Source organism: Quercus suber, unplaced genomic scaffold (assembly GCF_002906115.3).
Source record: "Quercus suber isolate HL8 unplaced genomic scaffold, Cork oak 2.0 scaffold_280, whole genome shotgun sequence".
NCBI lineage: Eukaryota > Viridiplantae > Streptophyta > Magnoliopsida > Fagales > Fagaceae > Quercus > Quercus suber.
The window spans coordinates 44,363-68,050 of record NW_027069736.1 but is presented as its reverse complement, the minus strand read 5'-3'; the positions used below and the strand labels follow the sequence as shown (position 1 = coordinate 68,050).

Here is a 23,688-nt window from a genome sequence, read left to right as displayed (position 1 = left end):
ATCAATAATAACAATAACAACCTGCCACTTAAAATTTATTATGAAAGTATTTGAAAATGTTGTGATATATCCTTTCTCATTTACTAGAGTTACTATTCTCCAATCCATCATGGGTTAAATTTAAAGGTTGTAGAGCAATTGTAACTTCTTAAAAATCTCTCTGAGCATACCATAACAATTTTTTTTTTTTTTTTTTGTTATGAACTGAAAATTTTATTCACAGAAGGAAACAAAAAAGGCATACCATAACTACTTAAAAAATATCTTCCTAGAAATTGTTATATTTTGAGCCTCACATACAAATGTCCCTAGTCTCTCACAATCACAGTTGTGCTGGCGGAGCTGGGGGACCAGAAATACCCACGGCTTTGAAAAGCCCCTCTGTATTTATATAGGATTAGGTTTGTGTCTAATAATATAGCCTACTAAACAGGATATATATAGAGTATAGCGACATGTTCATCAAAAAAAAAAAAGTATAGCGACATAACAGTAACACTTTTCAAAACAGTTACTTATCAATTTTTTATTTATTTACTTATTTATGTCAAATATATTCACTTATCAGTTTACTATCTTCTCAAAATTTTCACTTATCACTTCAATATCTTCTCAAAAAAAAAAAAAAAAAAAACTTATCACTTCATAAATTGATTCAATTCATACCAATTTTTTATTAATTAGAGTCCATAATAAGTCAATAACTCATATTTAACAAGCATCTTACTATGCTAGTTAAAAAATTGTTTTATGTGTCAAATCTTTTTACTTTATTATAAACAGAATATACCGATAATTATATAAAAAAAATTGTAAAATAATTATGGACTTTTATGTTTTTTTGAATTTTCAGGGACCATCCATAGTTTGGTTCTGCTATTGAATGAATGCACCTATGTAGTGCCCGTGTGTTTCAGCTTTTAGAAGCTGAAACGTGCTTTTTGAAACCAAAAAAATAAAATGTTTGCTAATGTTTTAAAAGTTGTTTTTTCTAAAAAGTCGTATTTTCATTTATGAAGGAAAAACCCAAATCGCAAAAGTAGCAAGGAGCTCCATTGCAAAAAAGCGTTGAAGCGTGTTTCATGTTACCGTTAGAAGTTAAATTGTCTACTAGTTATTCTTAAAAACCCAATTTTATTCCTTTACNCAAAAAAAAAAAAAAAAAAAACTTATCACTTCATAAATTGATTCAATTCATACCAATTTTTTATTAATTAGAGTCCATAATAAGTCAATAACTCATATTTAACAAGCATCTTACTATGCTAGTTAAAAAATTGTTTTATGTGTCAAATCTTTTTACTTTATTATAAACAGAATATACCGATAATTATATAAAAAAAATTGTAAAATAATTATGGACTTTTATGTTTTTTTGAATTTTCAGGGACCATCCATAGTTTGGTTCTGCTATTGAATGAATGCACCTATGTAGTGCCCGTGTGTTTCAGCTTTTAGAAGCTGAAACGTGCTTTTTGAAACCAAAAAAATAAAATGTTTGCTAATGTTTTAAAAGTTGTTTTTTCTAAAAAGTCGTATTTTCATTTATGAAGGAAAAACCCAAATCGCAAAAGTAGCAAGGAGCTCCATTGCAAAAAAGCGTTGAAGCGTGTTTCATGTTACCGTTAGAAGTTAAATTGTCTACTAGTTATTCTTAAAAACCCAATTTTATTCCTTTACTTATAACACAATTTTACAAAGGAACCCAATAATGAAATTAGAACCAAAAAAAAAAAACCGATCTGACCCATTTCTATAGCATGTCGTTGGCAGTGGGGAAGAGATCAAGTAGCAGTGGGGAGGAAGACAAGTGGCGATGAAGGCAAATTAGATCAGCAAACAGCATAGGCGATTTTCCTCTCTTGGTGATTTCCCCCTCTCTCCATCTTCATTTGATGAGAATCAAATGGTGTGGTTGTGTTTGACTTTTAAGTTTGTGTGTTTTGATGGGATAGAGGGAAAGAAACTTGCAAACGAAGTGGTAAGAGAAAAGAGAGAAAGGAAGAAAATGAATGAAGAAAAATTGATTTAAATATTATGAAGTAGTTGATTTAAGTATAAAATAAACTCCTTTATATATACATTGTCCTTTTTGGTAATTTATCACTCAAACCGCCACTTTATAAGTACTAGCCAAACACTCAGGTTATGTTTGGTAACAGTTTTTATTTTCTATTTTCAAAAACACGTTTTTGGGAATATAAAGAAAAAATAATTTTCTTGTATTTTTGAAATAAAAAATATTTTTGGTTAGTTAAAATTAAAAGAATAGTTTTTTGAAAAAAAAATAGAAAATAGTAAAATATATTGTTACTAGGATTTAAACTCTAATGCTAACTCATTAAATGAGATAAATTCATTCAATTAAATGTGTATTTTTATTGACTTTTGAAAATTAGAAACTGAAAACAGTCTTTTGCATGTTTTTAGTTTCTTTCACAAATTGAGTTTTAAGAATAGTTTTTATTTTCTATCCATTTTTGGTTGCCAAACAAGTTTTTTAGTCTCAAAAAAAAAATTGGAAACAGAAAATAAGGGAAAAAAATAGTTACCAAACATACCCTTAGTTTTTTCAAAAAAAAAAACTTTTTAACAATTTTTACCAAACACTTAACTTTTCCAAAAAGCTAGTTTCATACCGCACTTTTTAAAACTTCTACTTTTTCAAAAAGTATAATATCAAAAAGCTGAACTAAACTCACCGTTTGGCTTGCTACACTTTTAGAAGACCTAAATAAAGGCTATGTTATGTGTCAAAGTCCCAAGGACAATAGTGGACACTTGACACTTGCCAAGCTATAGATTGTGTGGATGACAGAAGCTATAGTACAATAGGAAGTATTATGATATTTTTATGGGTATGTTATTTTATTTTAAATATATAATAATAAGTGGTAGTAGGTTTTAATCCTTACAATTTATTTAGTTAGTGGGTGATGTGGCAATTTCTCATTAAAAAAAAGAAGATTCATTTTTAAAAAGTGCTGAAGGTAACTCGAACTTCTTTCCATACGATTTTATAGTTTTAATAAATAATTAAATATGAGTTTGAATTTAAAGGTGTAATAAATGTCATGTCATAATATTTTATATATTATTTTATTCAAAAAAAAAATCTTAACTATGATTTTTTTTTTCTATTTCAAATTTTCAAATACAATAGAGATGATCATGTTCTCATGTGGATACGGTTCTCAGATGGTTAGGTAGGCTTGGTAGGGTATTAACTTAGGAGTCTAGATTAAGTTTAGTGCTTCTAGTGCATTGGACCGGTCGGATTGTGATACGTGTCCAAAAGTAGAAACATGTTATCATCTCAGCGGGTCCAATGCCACTATTGGACACTGAACCCAAACTACTCCCTTAACTTATTGGTAATGATAGAGGTGGCTAAAAATGTAGGGTAGACTGCGTAATAAATATAACGAAAATCAACCCTAATGTTTTGCTTTCATGAGAGAAAGACTACCTTCTTCTTCTTCTTCTTCTTTTAATTTTTTATTTTATTTTTATTTTTGACAACTGGAGAGAGACTACCTGACCTGACATATAACCTACCATTATTGCCGAATGGTTAGAAAGAAAAAGAAGAAGAAGAAATCCTAGCATTTGTCAACCTAAATTGATACACCATACTTCTCCAGCAATATTCTTTAATTAATGAAAATACTATTATATTATTTTTTTAAAATTGATAATTGAGGAATGAGAAATTTGAACCTAGATGTTAACATGTGTCAATTGAGTTACAATACTCTTGACTATTACTATTTTTGAAAAACATATACACACAAAGGAGATAGAATGAGATTTTAAAACAAACATACACCACAAACTTTTTAATTATGCTTAACTTAAACGGTGGTGAGGATAAATATTATATCATGGACATGTGAATGTAATTATATTATACAAGAAAGTAATCTTCCCTTTATATTACTACTAAAAATGTTCACATAATAATTCAATAAGACAATAAGTTAATTGAAGGTGAGTAATTTGAACAGTCAACAAGACAAATGAAAACGCATTATTGAAAGGTCACCATTGAAAATTTAGGACAAAACTTATTTACATGCAGTATTTTAGGTGTTGTTTTTAGATTCTTCTCTTAAAATTCTATTATGTGACTATTTAACTAAAAAATACATTTCTATTTATGAGAAAAAAACCATATAGCATAATCTTAAGAATGAAACCTAATGAACAACATCTAAATATTGTATTTAAGTCTACCCCAAAAGTTATAACCTTCAAAATATTGTCAAATCTATTACTAGAGGCGTTAAAAAGTTTAGTGGTCACTTAGGGCACGTTTTTCATCACAATTCTGAATAATTCTAGAGTCTCAAACGATTTTGATGCACACTTCACTTGACTGAACCATTGAACACATTGGAAATGCCTCAAATTTCTCTTGACCTTGCTCAACAACATTTCACTTGAGTAATCATAGCCTATATATAGCTGTGCTTAACCTTGCACACTTCACTTGACTGAACCATTGAGCATACTGGAAATGCCTCAAATTTCTCTTGACCTTGCACAACAACATTTCACTTGAGTAATCGTAGCTTATAGCTACGCTTAACCTAGTGTGTTAACTCACTTTAGTAAACTTTAGACAGAAAGTTTGCTCTAACTCTCGTTTGACTGAACCTATAAATATTTTTTTTCTATTTTCAGAGTGGGATTCACTTGCATATTACATTTATGAGCATCTTTCTCCCACAAAAAAAAAAAAAATTATACAATCTCTTCGTACCTTCTTTTTTAGTTTTTGCTAAATAAAAAAGAAGTTTCCAATGAGAATTCATCAGTCTCGTCACGTAATAGGTAATACCATGTATATCACTAGAATCTTGTTTGAGTTATCACTCGAATCGCTCACCAAGTGAAGAACCGGTAATCACATTTTTGGCATCAATGGCATGGATCATAAGCCACAAGGCTACAACATTTGCTCACATTGTTACCTCCCCCCCCCCCCCCCCCTTATTATATGCTTTGTACTTTTTCTCTATTGTGGAATGCTATCATTTTCCCATTAAAAAGAAAAGTTAAAAAAGAAACTCCTAACCGATCACCACTCGATAATTACAAGAAATGCTAAGATTATGACGACTACCAAATCAAATCATGCAAGAATTATGCTAAACAATCCCCCACAAATCTCACCAATAAAAATATAGAAAAAAAAAAAAAAAAAAAAAAATATCAGCCCAAAAGGCCAAAACGTTTGCTTAGGGACAATCTATGAGAATCGTGTCGGTAACTACACACCCCCTTTATTTTCTCTCCTAACACACATGCAAAAGGCCACGTATCTTACTAGTATTTTTACTAGGTCTACACTTCTATAACCGACCCCTCAAGACACGCGGACACGGCTTCTACGACTCTTAAATGCCGCACAATACAGCTTGCAAACAACAACATTTTGACTCCACCACCTAAAACCCCCCAAAGAGAAAAAAGCCTAATACTATTCCATCACTACCACTATATAAGCATCAATAACTACTTCTATAAATGCCCACCATTGCTCTACAAACTGAAAAATTTTCTAGAAGGTGGTCGTGTGTTGCACATAGAGAAAACTCAGAAAAGTAGTGGTGTTGGTGGTAAAGACAATGGCCACCGGTGCTGCTGATGGACTTTTCCGATGTGTCTATGAGGGTTGCATTTCTGACTGTGACACAGGGAAAGAGCGCAGACCATACCATAAAAACTGTGGCTGTGCACTTCACAAGGCTGGTAAAGAATGTTCACATCCATTGCCCAAGTGCAAAAACGTGTCCTACCCAATAAGGAGGGCTTGGAGTGAAGGGTCTTTGGTCTTGGCGGCTTCTAACTGTTCTTCACCTTCAACTTCACCAGCTTTGGTTGGTACTGGGAGGAACCAGTTGGGTTTGTGTGATCTAGAGGAAGAGTATGTTACATTCAAGATATGATTTTTATTTATTTAATTTGTTAAAAACATGGTCTCTTTTTTAGAACAAATTGGTGTTCAAGTCAGATTTCTGACAATTTTATATATGTGTTGGTGGAATTAATGGTTGTAAACTTTTTTGATTCCTGACAGTTTTCGTGATCCTAATCTTATGAATGGTTTAATCAAAAATGGATTTTGTGTTTGATGGAATGGTTTGCAGTGTAAATATGGTGCAACGTATACGTAAATTCCCTTCTTTTGTCAAGAAAAAAAATATGAAGAATAGATGGTGCTTTCGTTTCGTGTACGCAATAGCATCTGTGTACTGCTTTAAAATCGAGAACCCAAATTGAAATTTTCTTCTACATATTCTTTGTGAATTTTGGAACCTGGATTCCCAACTCGAATTAAGCTCGACCCTATTATGAATCTTGATCTCCAATGACAATTTTGGAAAACTTTATTAAACACCATCAAAATCAAAACCGAATCTAAATTAACTTTTTTGTAGTTTTATTTTATCAAAGTTTCTATTTTAATTTTCTTAATTCTAGTGTCAAGTGACCTATTCATAATAGGTCGTTCAATTTAGATGCATTAGGATGATTATTTAAAAGAGTTATGCCTAAATTTAGTTCATAAAAGGAGCATCATGGTTTTAAGAATCAGGTTTTGAGGGATGCAATTTTTTAAAATAATGGCTTGCACATCTTGCTGGGATGGGCAGGTCAGATGGGCATCAATTCGTGTCACATGTGGGCGGCTCCCTTGTTCAATGCTAGGGGAAAAAGAATGAATAAAATAAAATCAAAGGAAGGAATATACATGGAAAAAAAGCATCTTAAAGTGTGATATGGGCTTATCTTCCTCTTAATTGAATATATAAATTAAAAGTTTTTTCTATAAATAATAATTATGAATAAGAACTCCTTTGATTATGGTGTTGCCAAAGCTGACCACATGGGACGGAAGGTAGAACTGGGAAGAAAGGCACATCCATGTTTGAGAATGGTCAAAAATGACAAAGGCAAAAAGTCTGAACATTTCTTATTCCAATCAAATGGTAGTATGGTCATGTAGTTACAATCCAAACCAAATGGCAAAGGATCTCTGTATCAGACTTAGTACAGAAAAAATAAGGTATTTGCTAGCAAAAGTCTACAAATGGTCGATATCTCCTTGGCTAGTTGGCTCCAGTAGCCAAGCTCATCTTGTGATGCCAACTTAACCATAAACAATTTAAAGAACCTGTTTGGGCATGTCAAATAAAAAGGAAGTTGAGTGCAATATTTATACATCTTGATTGAAGCCTAGACTAAGGGTAATAATTATTACACACTCGCAATTACATACTTACTGTCATGTTGACTAAAATCATGTTTTGAAAACATGATTTCAATTAAGTACACATACTTTCATGTGGATTGAAATTATATTAGAAAACACGATTTCAAATACACTGTCACGTTAACTAAAATTGTGTTTTGAAAACATAATTTCAATTAACAAATTGTACACACACTGTCATGTGAATTGAAATTGTCCCCTGTTGCACTTGTAATCATTTCTTGAAGAGTCCTACATTGGAAGAATTTCCTCCCTCTTTCCACCTTATAAGGGATGACCAATGGCTTAAGAATACCACTAGTTTAAGATCAAGTGTTGCACTTGTAATCATTTTTGGCTTGGAGAGTCTCACATTGGAAGAATTTTCTCCACCTTATAAGGGATGACCAATGGCTTAAGAGTACCACTAGTTTAATATCAAGTGTTGCACTTGTAATCATTTTTTGCTTGGAGAGTCCCACATTGGAAGAATTTCCTCCCTCTTTCCACCTTATAAGGGATGACCAATGGCTTAAGAGTACCACTAGTTTGGTCTTCCAATTTCCTCCATCTTTCCACCTTATAAGGAATGACCAATGGCTTAAGAGTACCACTAGTTTGGTTAAAGAGGGAGAAAATTCTTCCAATGAGGCAAAAATTGTCCACACAGAAATCATATTAAAAAACACGATTTCTAAAAAAACCGTGTTTTGAAAACATAATTTCAATTAACAAACTATACACACACGGTCATGTAGACTAAAATAATATTTTTAAAAGAAGTGTGTATAGAGTATGCAATAGTGAGTGTGTAACAAGATTTTTCCACTTTGTAATTACCTAATGCAAGACGAACAACATAGTAGAGCTTACTCTTTTAAACCCTCAAGATAGACTCTAGAATTCACTAGAAAATAAAAAGAGAAAACCTTTCTAAAAAATATTATTAATCAAATTATAAATTTTGAACTGTATTTTCCTTTCTCTCAAAAAAAAAAAAAAAAAAAAAAAACCTAAAATAAAAAGAGAAAACCTTTCTAAAAAATATTATTAATCAAATTATAAATTTTGAACTGTATTTTCCTTTCTCTCAAAAAAAAAAAAAAAAAAAAAGAACCGTATTTTCCTTTTACATATTGCAAGTTTATTTAAAGGCTCTAGAAAACTAATTTTTCAAGTAAAAATATTCCACATATTCTAATTGATATAGTACCAATAATAGGAATTTAATTTGACTAGAAAAACCTTAAAACTCCTAAAATCAAGGAAATAGAATCCAAAATCCTAAAATAACAAAAATTACACAAGAATTCGAAACTAACAAATGATAAAAATTTAAAATCTTGAAATACATCAAGACTCCTCCACTTGAATGAAACTTGTCCTTGAGTGTTTGTTTGGAAATTGAAATTTTCCAAGATACTTCGAGTACTTACACAATCCGGTTTTGAAACTTGTGTCCTCGATATACTGTAGCATAAAATTTCTTCTTATTGGCCTTCAATTGATTTACAACATCAATTAACAACAGGTTGAAGATAATCAAATTTTTTTACTTCAAGAAAATCAATGAAATCCTGAGACTTGAGGGTCGTTATAGGTCACCTTCATGTTTTAGGTCAATTAAATCGTAATGACATCCTGAGGCTTGAGTGGTTATATATACTGTTATAGGGTCACCTTCATCTTTAATATCAATCAAATCCTCCGCTGTATCCAACTCATGATCCCCCCAAAGAAGAGGAAAAAGGAAACATGTGAATGTCCTTAATGCTCTTTAACAGTATAAGATTAGTAGCTTATGACTGAATCTCATCCCCAGCAGCTCCTTAATTACTGTTTGATGCAAAGAGAAATTTTGCATCTATGGATAACACCAAACAAAACAGTGTCATATCATATGCTGCCAACCATTTGAATGGAAGGAATGGACCTTGCTGAAATTAAAACAGAGCATCAAAATCATCAAACAAAATGCAATACCAAAACGAAATAATAGGATTTTTGTTGTATTAAGAAATATTACAGTTGACCAAGATCTTAAGTTGCAGGGAAATTAGGAAGGGTCACCTACCTTCATATAAGTTTGGTAAACCTCTGGTCAGAAGAGTAAGTCAAAGTGTATTTCTTCGGAGAAAACTATGCTAAAATACCACATTCAGCAATGAAATCAAAAGGTAAGCCAGGACAGCCTATGAACAAAATTTCCAAGGCTCTATAGCTAGAATTACTTCCCTAATTAAACACGTCTGTCTTAGTTAGGTAACTGCTTTGCCAAAAACCCTCCAGACCCTTCTTGAATTCTTCTACGTGGAAGCACTTGCACGAAAGTTTCTCTAGATTTCTACCACACACTAAAAACAATTGTTGATTTCCTCCTCTATATTAATGCTTCATTAATAGCAAGCATGCAAAAGTTTCAACTCAATTACATTCAAACACATACAAACCCACCAAGACGTACACAAAGTAAGGGAAGTTAAAAGAGGGAAGAGAGAGAGAGGGGAAAGAATGGCCATTGGAGCAGCTGAGATGATGCTGCAGTGTGTATTTAATGGAAGCATATCAGTGCATGATATGGAGATTGAGAGGAGACCCTACCATCGGAACTGCAGCTGTGCACTTCACAAGTTAGAAAATGTTTGCTCCAATGATTACTCTCAACAAGGGAAAATTTCATTACCTTCACAATCACTGCAAAAGTTATGCAGTAATTGTAACCTGTACATGGCAGCTTTCAGATTCTCTTCACAATCTTCTCCACTTAGTATGAAACAGAGAAGAAGCCAATGGAACTCTTTTCACATGGATGAAAGGAATTTCTTGGGGACTAGATACAAATGAGTTAGGAAAAAAGGTTAGGAACTAAGAAACTATATTATTGCTTTGTTTCTCTATTTCTAATTCTCCTATAGAATTCGAAAGCAGTTTCTTCTGGCTTCATTACTGTAAATTCTGCAGAGTTTATGTAGCTATGGTGTTTTACCACTATTTCTTTTGAGAACATGCCGACTCAATAACAATATTCTAATTTAAGTTGAGTTAACATACCCTTCTCGTCCTGAATATGTATATCTCTTATTATTTTATAATTTTATTGGGTATTTGTATATCTTATGATACACGATTTGATACGATACACGATACAGAAAAATTAAAAATCGATTTACGATACGATTCACGATTTGACAACTATGGATATATGGTGAGAATAAGGGTCAGGTTTGAGCTAGCTAGTGACCTAAGCTACTTTACTTAAGAGTAAATCTAAAATTTCTTTTTCTTTTTCATTTAAGTTCTCTCAAATTGCATAGTTATGAGGTCCATCATAGAGCATAGAGCATAGCTGGTCTTATAATAATCTTATAAAATTTTCTCATAAATTAAAAAAGAATTCTATGATCACTCAGTACTCCTAATGTGCTTCTCCACTTTATTCACCTTGCTCTTATCTTATGATTCACATACACTTCAATCTCTCCATCATTAAATTGAGTACACTAGATATGTCATTCAATTATGCAATGGCAGTGAGAAATATCGCAATCCCACTGTCACAATATTTTCTTTTCCCTTTGATCTAATTATCATGCAAGACAATGATGATGATCTTGTAATATCGACCTTTAATGCAATTGGCTTCTTAAAAAATATTTATTGAATTTGCTCACTACTTCTAGAGAGTGATTTAATCATTTAAACAAGGATTAAGAGATACAAACTGCGTCAAGAAAGAAAAAATGATCATCCCAATAAAGCAACAGATAACTGTATTTAATAAAAAAATCATATGATGTGATATGAGTTACCTGTAACAAAAATACACCTTGTATGCAATCTGAAGCATGGCTTGGAAGCCAGCAGGTAGATGAGTTGGCGAATTTCTTATTTCTCAACTCCTAAGAGCAAGTGTTACCTACATTTGAGAAACAATAATACGATAACAGCTTCAGCATATCCCCACACTTAACCAACCACCCAATCCCCCTCCCCCACCACCACAAAAAAAAAATGATTAAGAAGAAGAGGGCTCAAATATTCCTATATTCTGACAGCTGCTTAGAGTGAATAGAAGAAATTACAAGCACAAAGTTAATTAATTCCATTAGAAATCTCAGAAAATCCTGACTGCTGCTTAAAAAGAGTGAATAAAATTTAAATTTCAAGCTCAAAGTTAATCAATTCCATTAGAAATCTCAAGCTACAAATGTAGCTGAACGTTTGATATTCCCCAGCAATTTTCTTCTTTAAAAGTATTCTCATTGGTATAGCAAACATGGATAAATATATAAAATTTGGAGAGTCAACCATAAGGTGACAATGGGAAAACCCAAAATTATGAAATACACACTGCATTCCTATCACTGCCCATATGAGCTACAATATTCATTTAAAATTTTTCTACGATTCAAATTAAGTTGTTATATTATTTAACACGGTTAAAGTATTGGTTTTATGTTGATGTAATGGCCCAAGAGGCCCACTTCTAGTCTCTATATATAATAGGGTTTTATTATGCAATGGCAGTGAGAAATATCGCAATCCCACTGTCACAATATTTTCTTTTCCCTTTGATCTAATTATCATGCAAGACAATGATGATGATCTTGTAATATCGACCTTTAATGCAATTGGCTTCTTAAAAAATATTTATTGAATTTGCTCACTACTTCTAGAGAGTGATTTAATCATTTAAACAAGGATTAAGAGATACAAACTGCGTCAAGAAAGAAAAAATGATCATCCCAATAAAGCAACAGATAACTGTATTTAATAAAAAAATCATATGATGTGATATGAGTTACCTGTAACAAAAATACACCTTGTATGCAATCTGAAGCATGGCTTGGAAGCCAGCAGGTAGATGAGTTGGCGAATTTCTTATTTCTCAACTCCTAAGAGCAAGTGTTACCTACATTTGAGAAACAATAATACGATAACAGCTTCAGCATATCCCCACACTTAACCAACCACCCAATCCCCCTCCCCCCCCACCACAAAAAAAAATTGATTAAGAAGAAGAGGGCTCAAATATTCCTATATTCTGACAGCTGCTTAGAGTGAATAGAAGAAATTACAAGCACAAAGTTAATTAATTCCATTAGAAATCTCAGAAAATCCTGACTGCTGCTTAAAAAGAGTGAATAAAATTTAAATTTCAAGCTCAAAGTTAATCAATTCCATTAGAAATCTCAAGCTACAAATGTAGCTGAACGTTTGATATTCCCCAGCAATTTTCTTCTTTAAAAGTATTCTCATTGGTATAGCAAACATGGATAAATATATAAAATTTGGAGAGTCAACCATAAGGTGACAATGGGAAAACCCAAAATTATGAAATACACACTGCATTCCTATCACTGCCCATATGAGCTACAATATTCATTTAAAATTTTTCTACGATTCAAATTAAGTTGTTATATTATTTAACACGGTTAAAGTATTGGTTTTATGTTGATGTAATGGCCCAAGAGGCCCACTTCTAGTCTCTATATATAATAGGGTTTGTTGTAATGGACTTGAATATATAGTAAAGATGTAGCCGCTAAGGCTTTATTTCCCTTGTATTCTTCTCTCTTTCTTGCTTCTGCTTCTCTTTATTATTTTATTCTCATCTTTAACAAACACCAACTAATTATGGTAATTATCATTGAGCATTATTTGTCTGGGCAAGTGGGGGGGGGAGGGGGGGGATCCATTGAGTTCTTACACTTTTAGGTCAGAAACTTCATCTTACTATAGGGAAGAAGCCGATCAGAAATATGAACCAAAAAAGAAAGTTTTGCTGAATGCAATTATATGAGGTGTGATGTCTCAACAAACATAATGCATTTTCAAGCACCATTGTTTTTATTTATTTATTTATTTACTAGTTCACACCCACAACTAGCTGGTTTTAAACTCATGATATCCTCTCCTCCTCTTCTTGTGAGAGGAGGAAGTAACATTTGAGCCAGAGCTCATTGGCATATTTTCAAGCACCAATTCGTGACACCGTGTACCAGAATAAACAGAAAAAAACTTGATTAATAGTCAAATGTTATATAGAAACAAAATTCATTGTTGTTTTGCATTCTTTCCATCTGCCAAGTTGAAAACTTTTGAACTATTTATCTAAACCAACAAATAAGACACATGCAGCTAGGTTGGACATGTAATGAACTTGTGTAAGCCAAATATCAAAACCAATTATATATATATATATATGTAGAGAGAGAGAGAGAGAGAGAGAGAGAGAGAGAGAGAGAGAACAATATTATGTATATTCAGAAAAACAAATACTTGGCTTCCTACTTCTGATTAGTATAATGATGCTTAAACTGATATCCTTTATTGCATAGAAAGAGTCGCCCCCAACACACATGACAACAAATTAGGATCCTCCAAACAAGTTAGGTTTATATAAAAGTATTACCGGAGCAATCTATGCAAGCCTAAAATCCCATGACTACAATAGATTCAAAAGTCAAGCAAACAAGAATAAGCCAAACCAAGGTCTCTCCTCAATTCCTAAGTCACTCTCTCACAGGAAAAGACCAACATTCCAAAACTGAAACTTTCCTAGAGGAAAACGTTTATTTTAGATGTGTAACTACTTTTTCTCGAGTTCAACGGTGCATAAGCACAAACTTTTTCTGTCCAAGAGTACTCCCACCTATACTATATACGCTAATTCCATGCTCTATATAAATGCTTCACAAAACATGCAAAAGTTTCTACATAGTTGATGAAGTGCAAACTCGTCAATTGAAGTAAGTGCGTCCAGATGGAGCCAAGCCCTCGTATCTGTGATTATAAAAATGATATAGTAGCTTCCTTAGGATGGTCACCGGTGTGGTGCATATCACAAAGTCTCCGATGCTAAAGTTAGTATAAGGAAACTCTTTGGAAAAAAATAATGTAATGGAACAAGAAATATTTCTAAGTGTATCTATGTACCTTATGTTGGTGCTTGGAGTGTTATATATATATTCTCGTATCCCTTAGCCGTTGTGGCTATTATGGTGGCTTTAATGCTCCTTTGGGTAATGTCTCCAGAAATATGGTCCTTAATGGACCTCCAATGGTCTACACAGTTGGCCTCGTAATCACCTGAATTATTTATTGACTTCATTTAATGGCTTCTTTTCCTTCGTCAGTGGTGCGGTTATATCGCCGGGGATGTTTTGTTGTTTCGTCTGTCAAGGTGACTTCGTCAGTCTTAAAGGATTCATCCTGGAAAGTCTATCTCGTCAGTCCTATCAATATTCATTAATATGATTCACATGTCTGGTGCTTGTTTGTGTACAGAAACTCATTCTGAAGAATAAGAAATAAAGGGAAAGTCATAGGAGATTGAGAACATATGAATCTCTGCATTGCATTATGAAGGGAGTACATCATGTATTTATATACGTACAGACTCAATGCTCGGGCACCTGCTAAAAGAAAGAATAACCAAGTTTGTTAAGCTGAAAACTACACCTAACTGCCTTAACCACTCTCGGTTACATAAATCAACTTATAACAACTTATAATTACTTGATAACTGGATACCACACTGGTTTAATAGCTTGATAAGGATTGAACTTGAAAAGAGCAGATACTGCTAACAGTTTGCAGACCTCCAATTTTTGCTTGTAATATATTTACTGGAGTGTCTATAGCTAAGCACATAAATTGTAACAAACTTCATGGTTCAAACTTGACATTGTAAAGAATACATCTAAGCTAGGCTACTGCCAGGTACCAAACTTTGGTTGTTAGATCCTGGTTCAGTGTCAAAGGAATTCAGCACTTCACAGTGCACCAAGGTGAATTTTTTCCCAGGCCTTGTACACTCCACCCCAGAAAAGGTGCGCGCGCTCACACACACACACAAGTACATACACAGAGAAGAGAGAGCAATCTTCCACTGAACCGCACTACTAATTGTCACCTGTGACCACTTTCCCCTCTCGTTGAATACATCCCTGGGATTTGTGTAGGCTGGAGTAATAGGCTGGTTCAAGTGGATGTGTGCTATAGCCTATGGGATATCCTAGAACAGGCGCATCCTTTTTTCTTATGGTAAATGATCATCTCTTTGCATCAGCTAGCTGTCTAAAAATAATTGAAATCAAACTCAATATGTCATAATGATAATGTTGTTTGCGACAAATGCAAGACTACTGAGGTTCTTGATAATGTAAATATATTTAGTGAGAATAAGTGAAAATGAAGAACCAAGAACTGGATAAATGAAAGAGATTTTCATATTGAACAAAAATTTTCATTTATTTTAATTAAGAACAATGAAAGCAATGGTGCAGCGCATTAAGGCAACAAATGTTGGGTGCGCTGCACCATGTTCTAGCCAACACTTTGTCTTAGCTCATTAAATGAGCTTGTTCTTGTTGGACAAGTGCTGATAAGTCAGCAAAATGAAATGAGTTTGCTGGAGTAGCTTGTCCGAAAGAGAAGAATTGGGTTCATCTTTTCCTTCATAATTATGTACAAAAAAGTCCAGCAACATTTATGAAGGGATGTACAAAAGTCAAGCCACATAAATGAATATGTGATGTTAAACTTGTGAGACCCGTTAGAAGGAAGAAAGAAAAGAAAGAAGCAAAAGGGTCATTCGGCTAAGGGAGAGCTGAAGAAAAGAAATTGGTTGAAGCAAAGTCAAGATAAGTTGGCTTGCATTTATTGTAACTTGATGTGAAGAGTGTGAAAGGGAGAAAAGAAGGAAAAGATGAAGAAATAAAAGGAGAGGCCATTCGGCCATTTGAAGAAGTGTAGTCCTAGAGTGTGAGGACTAAGGGCAGTTTTGAAGAACTGCGTGAGTGAGAGCAAGCAAAAAGAGAAGAGAAAGATAGAGAGAGTAAGAGAAAACTGTGAGAGATATATAATGAGAAAAATAGTGGTGAGTGAAAAGAAAAAGAAAGTTTTTCTTTATTCAAGTTATATCTCTAAGTGTTGTAATCTCTATTTAATATAGTGAAATTATTTAGAATTTGTCATGTGGTTTTTTCCTTCAAGGAGAAAGGGTTTCCATGTAAATCTTTGTATTATTGTGTGGTTGTGCTTCCGCTGTGCTTGCTGAAATTTATTAACAGTTATATAAAATATTTCCCAACAACAAATTCTCCCCCCCCCCACCTTCTCATTCTTCCTCCAAAAGAATGTTCACTAAATGAGGAAAATTGCAGGAATTTCAGTCTTTAGATGTTCTCTTCTTTTTTCTATCTCAATGCAGAGAAAGAAACACAGCAACACAAATAAGAAAGTTGATCAGGATTTGTATATATATTTACAAATGGCTACCTCTAGAGTAGTAGTGATATAACCAACATTACCCCCCATCTACCAATCTAGGCATGTTCTATTTACAAATCAAAACAATTACGGAATTAGGATGAAGAAGAATGTTACCTTTTATCATCATACAGAAAGGCCAACCCTCAAAATGGAAAGACCAGCCACTCAAACTGTCCTAAGATAGGCAGAAAACTGGGAGAAAGATGCACATTTGTTTGGGAAAGCTTATTTTCACTGGGTTTATTGTGCTTAAAAATAAGCTAGGCAAAAGTACATTTGTACCTAAAAAAGTAAAGCATTAATAGAGTTGTACATAAGCTAAACAAACCATTTAATATCATTCTACCGCTAATCCAAATGAAGCCTATGCATATAAGATATTTTTGTATAAGCAAAAGTCAATCAACATGGTGAACGAAAAGGAGACCATTCTGCACGGTTCACTAAATAACCTATGTTTTATGATACACAAAGATATGTAACGGACCAGTGTTTCGGTCATTCATTTAAATCAGAAAAATGTTACACTGAAATCACCTGGGTAGCACCAGTAGTCATGTGGCTCCTTAGTGTTTTAGTATTACCACTTTTGTTAAATTAAGTATTTAGCCTGAACATTATTCTATGTTTTAGTTCCCCAGTGCTCTAATTGTGGAAACAAGCATAAACTGTTCTCACATTAAAAGCATCAGTTTAAACAAGAGTTCAAGACCAAACCAAGACAAAGCACCACTGCTGGCACTCCACCACAATTCCAAAGTTGCATCCTCTCTCTTCAGTTTAAACAAGAGTTCAAGACCAAACCAAGACAAAGCACCACTGCTGGCACTCCACCACAATTCCAAAGTTGCATCCTCTCTCTCTCTCTCTCTCTCTAAACACTAAAGTCTACAAAACAGACAACAGAGAAGCATATTTTATTATCAAAACTTTTGTTTAGCGAATTACTTGGCCTTAACATTATTCTATGTTTTTGTTCCCTTGTGCTCACTTTATCACTTACGAAAACAAGGATAATGTGTTCTCAAATGTCCATCTGGAGGTAGGGATATCTTCTTGGAATGAGGAATAAATCAAACAAGGAGAATACAAAATCAAAAAAGTTGACAGCAATAAAAAACGCTATTGAGGACAACGAGGACTTGAATCCAATGAAATAAGTTGACCAAAATATTTTTGTCTAAGCAAATTAAGTTAAAACCCCATTTTGTACAATGAGATCCAGAGCCAAATCAAGACAAAACTGCTATTGACCTTAATCCTAAATTTGTATCCCATCTCTCTTTCTTCCCAAATAAAAAAAAAAACCCAGTTGCACAATGGCTTGGAAGTTTCCATATAACAGAAAAGTAGATTTACAATCATTACTGCTTTGAATTATTTAAAAGAAAGGGTATATTTCCAAGTACTAGGATTGCACTCCTCCTTGTGCCTTCTTAAATGAATTTTTTACTTGCAAAAAATTAAAAGAAAAGGTAGCACAAAAGAATGCCATTTGAGTATTCAAGACATATATGATACAAATGTTTTGTCACTTTCATCTGCATTTTATTCCAAGTTTTCAATAGTCCACAAGCTATCAAAATTTTTTTTTTTTTTAAATGGATAATTCGTTCTCATTTATTCAGATAAAAGCAGGTATTTATTGAAATTGGAATAATTTAGAACTATGAAAAATCTGAACATCACTTTTTTTTTTTGCTAGAAAAAATGGATGGTGTAGGACCACCTGAGCAGTAATTCGACATACCCCTATCCGAACACACAACTCCCGAACTTGTAAGTGTGACGAGTCATAGGGCCACCCGGGCTAGATTTCCGGATATTAAAAAATGCTTGCATCCATTACCCATAAACCCAGATTCTGTGTTCCATAAAAGTAGAAGCCAATTCATCATGCATAACAATATGATGATAAATATTAGATACCCTATCTACCGAGACAGAGTAATCAGTAATGGGTAGTACCTTCAGAGGAAACTATGCAAAAATCAAAATTCCAATCCGAGCCACCCATATGTCCCACCCTCGTCCCGAAATTCAAAATAAAATTTAAACCAACACAAAGCATCGGGTTGAGTTGATTTGGCTTCATCAAGTTTATGGATTGAATACACACTCTTGTTTCCGAGTAATGGGCTTGGCCCGCAACCTAATGAGTATTGAGTGCTCTCACAACTGAACTCCCCTAAATTTCAAAATGGGTTATCGAAAGTCAACTTAGTTTTAGATGCGATGTCGCAAAGTTGATCTAACAAATGAGATTTGGTGAAGATGTTGGGTAGTTGGTCATACGCATGGGTTTGTGTGGTTGGTATAAGTACAAGATGCTATTATAAATAGTTAAGCCTCTTTTAACTGAAGGAACTAAAATAGTAAAATTAATCCTTTTTTATTGTTATGAGAATTATATTATATCAATCACAGGATGTCATCTTATATGTTATTTTAAAAATAATTAAATAAATAAAAATTTTCGTATGTTTGATATTGTTTTGGCTAATTGATATTTTTTATCTTTAAAAGTTTGAGATTGATTTTATATATTTTGGTCCCTTAAGTTTGAGATTTCGTTTTTGTCCACCAAATTTGATTTCATGTTCAAAATAGGCATTCGGTCAATCTTTGTGATTGATCTAGTTATTAAGTGCAAACAAAATGACATTGTTTCTTCTTTTATTTTCCTATCTCTTAGAGCATTCATATTAGTATGTGTATAATAGAATTTACACGATTTTGTCTAAAATTAACTTACATCAATTTGTATATAACTCTGTAAATTACAAGTTTGCAACAATAACTATAGAAATTTATATTGATACTATTTATTTTGTATTTAGTTGTTTATTATTTTTTTACGTATCTCGATGACGAGAAAGAGAGTGGATGATGGTTATTGTGTATAAAGAAAGAAAAACAATTAAAAAAATTAAAGAAAATTGACATTTTAATAAAATGTAGTGTAAACTATAAAATAATTTGATCTGAAATATATTAAAAAGTGAGTATATAAAATAGAAAAAGTAAATTATTATATAAAAATAAAGAGAAATTTTTGCATCAAGATGAGAATGCTCTAAAGCCATATACTGTAATAGTTATTGATATGTACAAAAAGAATATTTTGAAAACAGAATCAGATTTTATAAACAAGAATTCCACCAAAAATGAAAACAATGCCACACTTGAATAAAAAAATAAAAAAAGTGTAATTTTTAGAAGTTTAGAACTGCTCGTATTCTATCCATATTGTAAATGAGTAGACCCCAATCCTCCAGCAAAAACCAATCTCGCTCCCTACCATCATGATTCCCATCCACAAACAAAAAACATGTTCACTCCACCATCATGGCCCGCTCCTTAACACCCCAACCCCAACTCCTCCTTTCCCACCACCACCACCACCACCACCACCACCACAACCACAACCACCACCCTCCTCCTCTCCACTTCAACCCCATAATCACCCGCCGCTCCCTCCTCCTCTCCACCACTTCCCTCTCCTTCACAACCACTCTACCACCACCACCACCACCCTCACTAGCCTTAGCCTCTCCTCCACTTGACACCACCATCACCGACCGTGTCTTCATGGACTTCAGCCTCTGCCCTACAACTTTCCTCTACCACCACCGCAACCACGACCCTCCTCCTCTCCACTTCAACCCCATAATCACCCGCCGCTCCCTCCTCCTCTCCACCACTTCCCTCTCCTTCACAACCACTCTACCACCACCACCACCACCCTCACTAGCCTTAGCCTCTCCTCCACTTGACACCACCATCACCGACCGTGTCTTCATGGACTTCAGCCTCTGCCCTACAACTTTCCTCCCCAACACCAACCCAACTCTCTCCCCCGACCCCTCCACTCCTCTCTGCACCGAATCCTTCCTCTTAGGCCGCCTCATTCTCGGCCTCTACGGCCACCTCGTCCCTCTCACTGTCTCCAACTTCAAGTCCATGTGTTCCTCCACTTCCTCTTCCTCATACAAGAACACCCTCGTCCACAAAATCTTTCCGGGTCAGTTCTTCCTCGCTGGTCGCCAGGGCCGCCGTGACAAAGCTGAGGTTCGCCCACCTCATGACTTGCCTCGCAACACTGAGGCTGTCGAGTCCAAAGCTTTCTTGCTCCCGCACTCGCGTGCTGGTGTTGTTTCGCTTTGTTTGTCTGAGAATGATGATGATGAAGATATGAAGCTCGATCCAAATTACAGAAACGTTGAGTTCTTGATCACCACTGGACCTGGTCCTTGTCCACAACTCGATAACAAGAACATTGTTTTCGGGACCGTCCTTGAAGGTTAGTTTTTGTGCACATTATTGTGATTTTGAATAATTCTCTTGTACTAGTCTGTTAGAAATGAACTCTTTTGATATGACCAAAGATATATGGTTGGTGTTTGGTCAAGCTTCGTGTTTTGATAATTAATTGACAGAATTCAATTCAGGGGCTAGTAATTTTTGTAGGGGTATCTATATATACATAATACATTACCATACCGATTCACTGGAATGTTATATAAGTCCATTGCCTCTTGCTTTGTATGGTTGTGAAGTTATTCAAGTTAAGATTGATTCTAGGACTTAACTACAAATTCATGAGATAAGTGATGTTTCAACAATCAGAGAATAAAAATGTATACATTTATTTATGTAGCACTAATCGCTTTCATTGTCATATTGGTTTGTAAGTCTTTTGTAGTAAAATTGGTAATAGTTTTAGCATTTCTCATGTGTTAATTAAATCAATACTTTATTTAAGGCATCTATCTCAAAAGTCTGTTTTTGGAACAAATATCGCATGCATTTCTCAGTTTTGGTGTCTCTTTTGTCCTCCTCAGAAGTTCAATGAGTATATAGAAGTTTGAAGAGCTCTTTGTAATATTTGTCTAATGAGGCATGATGGTTTTATGTGAAAAATGGTTTTGTGCCTCTTATCACCTTTTGTGGACTGTATGGAGTGCATCAATGATCTTCTTTGTGGTGCTAAGACATTAAAATTCTGTCTTTGGCTTATAGTATTACTGGTAGACGTAGCATAAATACCCTGATACTACAAACAAGAAATACTACACACAAAAATTCAAAAATTTTCTCATAACTAACAAAGTGACATGTTGTGAGTACAATAAAAGTGATGATAGTGATATGCCATGTGAAAGTGATGTACCAATCATAACTTTCATCTCGATTTGTGAAAAAAATTTGTTTATCTAAGATTGGTCTAATAAAAATGTCACTGCTTTCTTTAAACATGTGACAAACTCCTAGATTTGGTGATTCTAGCTTTCTGGTTCACTAGTACATGGCAGCTTGTAGCATGTAAGAGTTGATATCTGGAATGTAGTGCACCCTGCATATAGATAAACACCTTCCCCATCATTACATATAATTTCATGCATCTACAGATCTCTCATCTGTTATGCATTGAACTTTTGTAATTGGACAACAAATTAAAAAAATTCTGATGTAATGAGATTTCATTTTTGGGCTTTAAACCGCAAAATTAATTCAGTGGCACAAGCAGAAACGCAAACATGCAAAGGATCTTCAAAGCAACAAATTATAAATAAAAGAATTTCTACTGTATCATCATCTAGTGCATGACTAACCTCTCTGCTGAACTGTATGTCAGGTTTGGATATTGTGGCAGCCATAGCCTCCATCCCTACATACAAACCAGGGGAACGAATTCGCCAATTCAATGACTTGGCCAAATTTCTTGGAGATGAAAGAGCCCAAAATGCTCGTGCAATATGGAATAGGCCTCTTAAGACTGTATATATCAGCGACTGTGGAGAGCTCAAAGTGGCTAAGCCTTCCCTTTCTCCTACTCTACCTTAAAACCATTATTAACTAATTCAAGGTCCTTCTGGTATCTACTTGTTAATTTTCTTGTACGTATATCTATTCTTCCTGAATGGAAACAAAAAAGGAAGATTTTTGTACTCGGTTTAATTCATTAAGAAAAATGAGACCACAGTTCAAAATTCTTTAATTTCCTGAATGCAATTCATATGCAGTGCCTATTAAATGGAACTTGGGTGTGAATTGTGATTTATATAGTACGTTTGTAGCTCAGACATCAGGCTAATGTTTTGCCAATTACAATGAAAAAGTCTAATAGAGAAGAGGTAGTTTATTTACTTAATATTCTACAAAGTGCCATTATGCACGAACGTGTTTTAACCACTGATCTCATTGACTGGGAATTTCTTTTTAATCTTCTATCATGTTATAGCATTTTTGGAAATGTTTAAATAATCTTTAAGTTTATGGGTGAAGACAAGTTTAAGACTTTCAGACTATAGGTGGCTTCTGAGGCTTTGCTTTGTACTTCCAAGTTTGGTGTTCAGAAGGCCAAATGACTAAGTTTTAACTTTTAAAACTCATTCCATTTCTACAGACTTGGTATAGGCCCAATGAGGTGGAGTAAAATCTCAATAATATACAGACACGAGTTCAGTTGAGTTGGGCCATTCGTAGCGCAACTGTCTGCTATATAATCATCAAGTGCCTGACTAACCAAGCTAAGGTGGGGGCTTACCTAATGGATCAAAAAATGATTGTTGTTAATGATATGACCTATTATAATTGGAACATAATATAATTAATATAAATTAATGATGTTATTCTAGTCACAAATTATCACCTAAATTGCATATTAAATCATTTATGTGCTAATATTTCTCTATCAAAAATATGTTGGACACCATGGAAACTTGTCAATGTTTGGTATGAGCTCAGATTCCTCGCCATAAGCGCTTGGGTTCGAGTCTCACCAATAGGTGGGGTGAGATAAACCTAAGCCTAAGGTTCAAAACACCCTTATGTTTGGAGACGCTCACACAGTACTGTAAGAGATGCTACCCTCTCCTCTTCAACACTTTTTTTTTTTTTGAGGAATCTATGGCCTCAAAATAAATTTAAAGAGTAGAAGCTAAATCCTTATACCCTTTTTTAAGCCCAAAAGAAAATTCCCCATACCCTTCAATCCTGTCAAAGTAGAAACTTAAGAAATGGCTTCCACCTATTTATTTTACATAACCGGATTAGCAGTTTAGCACAAGTCATAATTTTTCGTTATGTTAAATTAGCATTATATATATATATATATATATATGTTTTAATGCTCTGTCCTGCAT

The 23,688-nt window shown here is 33.9% G+C and overlaps 2 protein-coding genes across 2 annotated transcripts; both read left to right on the top strand.

Annotated features, from left to right (window-relative positions):
- The first annotated feature begins 5,458 nt into the window (after window positions 1-5,458).
- On the top strand, window positions 5,459-6,145 carry LOC112017141 (uncharacterized). Its single transcript, XM_024049603.2, has one exon. The coding sequence runs from the start codon at window positions 5,634-5,636 to the stop codon at window positions 5,952-5,954; it is 321 nt and encodes a 106-aa protein (XP_023905371.1). The 5' UTR covers window positions 5,459-5,633; the 3' UTR covers window positions 5,955-6,145.
- A 13,608-nt stretch (window positions 6,146-19,753) lies between these two features.
- Window positions 19,754-22,541, top strand: LOC112017154 (peptidyl-prolyl cis-trans isomerase CYP28, chloroplastic). Its single transcript, XM_065781822.1, has 3 exons — window positions 19,754-20,073; window positions 20,257-20,843; window positions 22,179-22,541. The coding sequence occupies exons 1-3, from the start codon at window positions 19,889-19,891 to the stop codon at window positions 22,385-22,387; spliced, it is 981 nt and encodes a 326-aa protein (XP_065637894.1). The 5' UTR covers window positions 19,754-19,888; the 3' UTR covers window positions 22,388-22,541.
- Window positions 22,542-23,688: the final 1,147 nt, after the last annotated feature.

Coding starts and splice junctions, on each gene's coding strand:
- LOC112017141 (XM_024049603.2), top strand. CDS start 5,634: ATGGCCACCGGTGCTGCTGATGGACTTTTCCGATGTGTCTATGAGGGT.
- LOC112017154 (XM_065781822.1), top strand. CDS start 19,889: ATGGCCCGCTCCTTAACACCCCAACCCCAACTCCTCCTTTCCCACCAC. Junction 20,074..20,256: donor ACTCTACCACCACCACCACC/ACCCTCACTAGC, acceptor TTCCCTCTCCTT/CACAACCACTCTACCACCAC. Junction 20,844..22,178: donor TTTCGGGACCGTCCTTGAAG/GTTAGTTTTTGT, acceptor ACTGTATGTCAG/GTTTGGATATTGTGGCAGCC.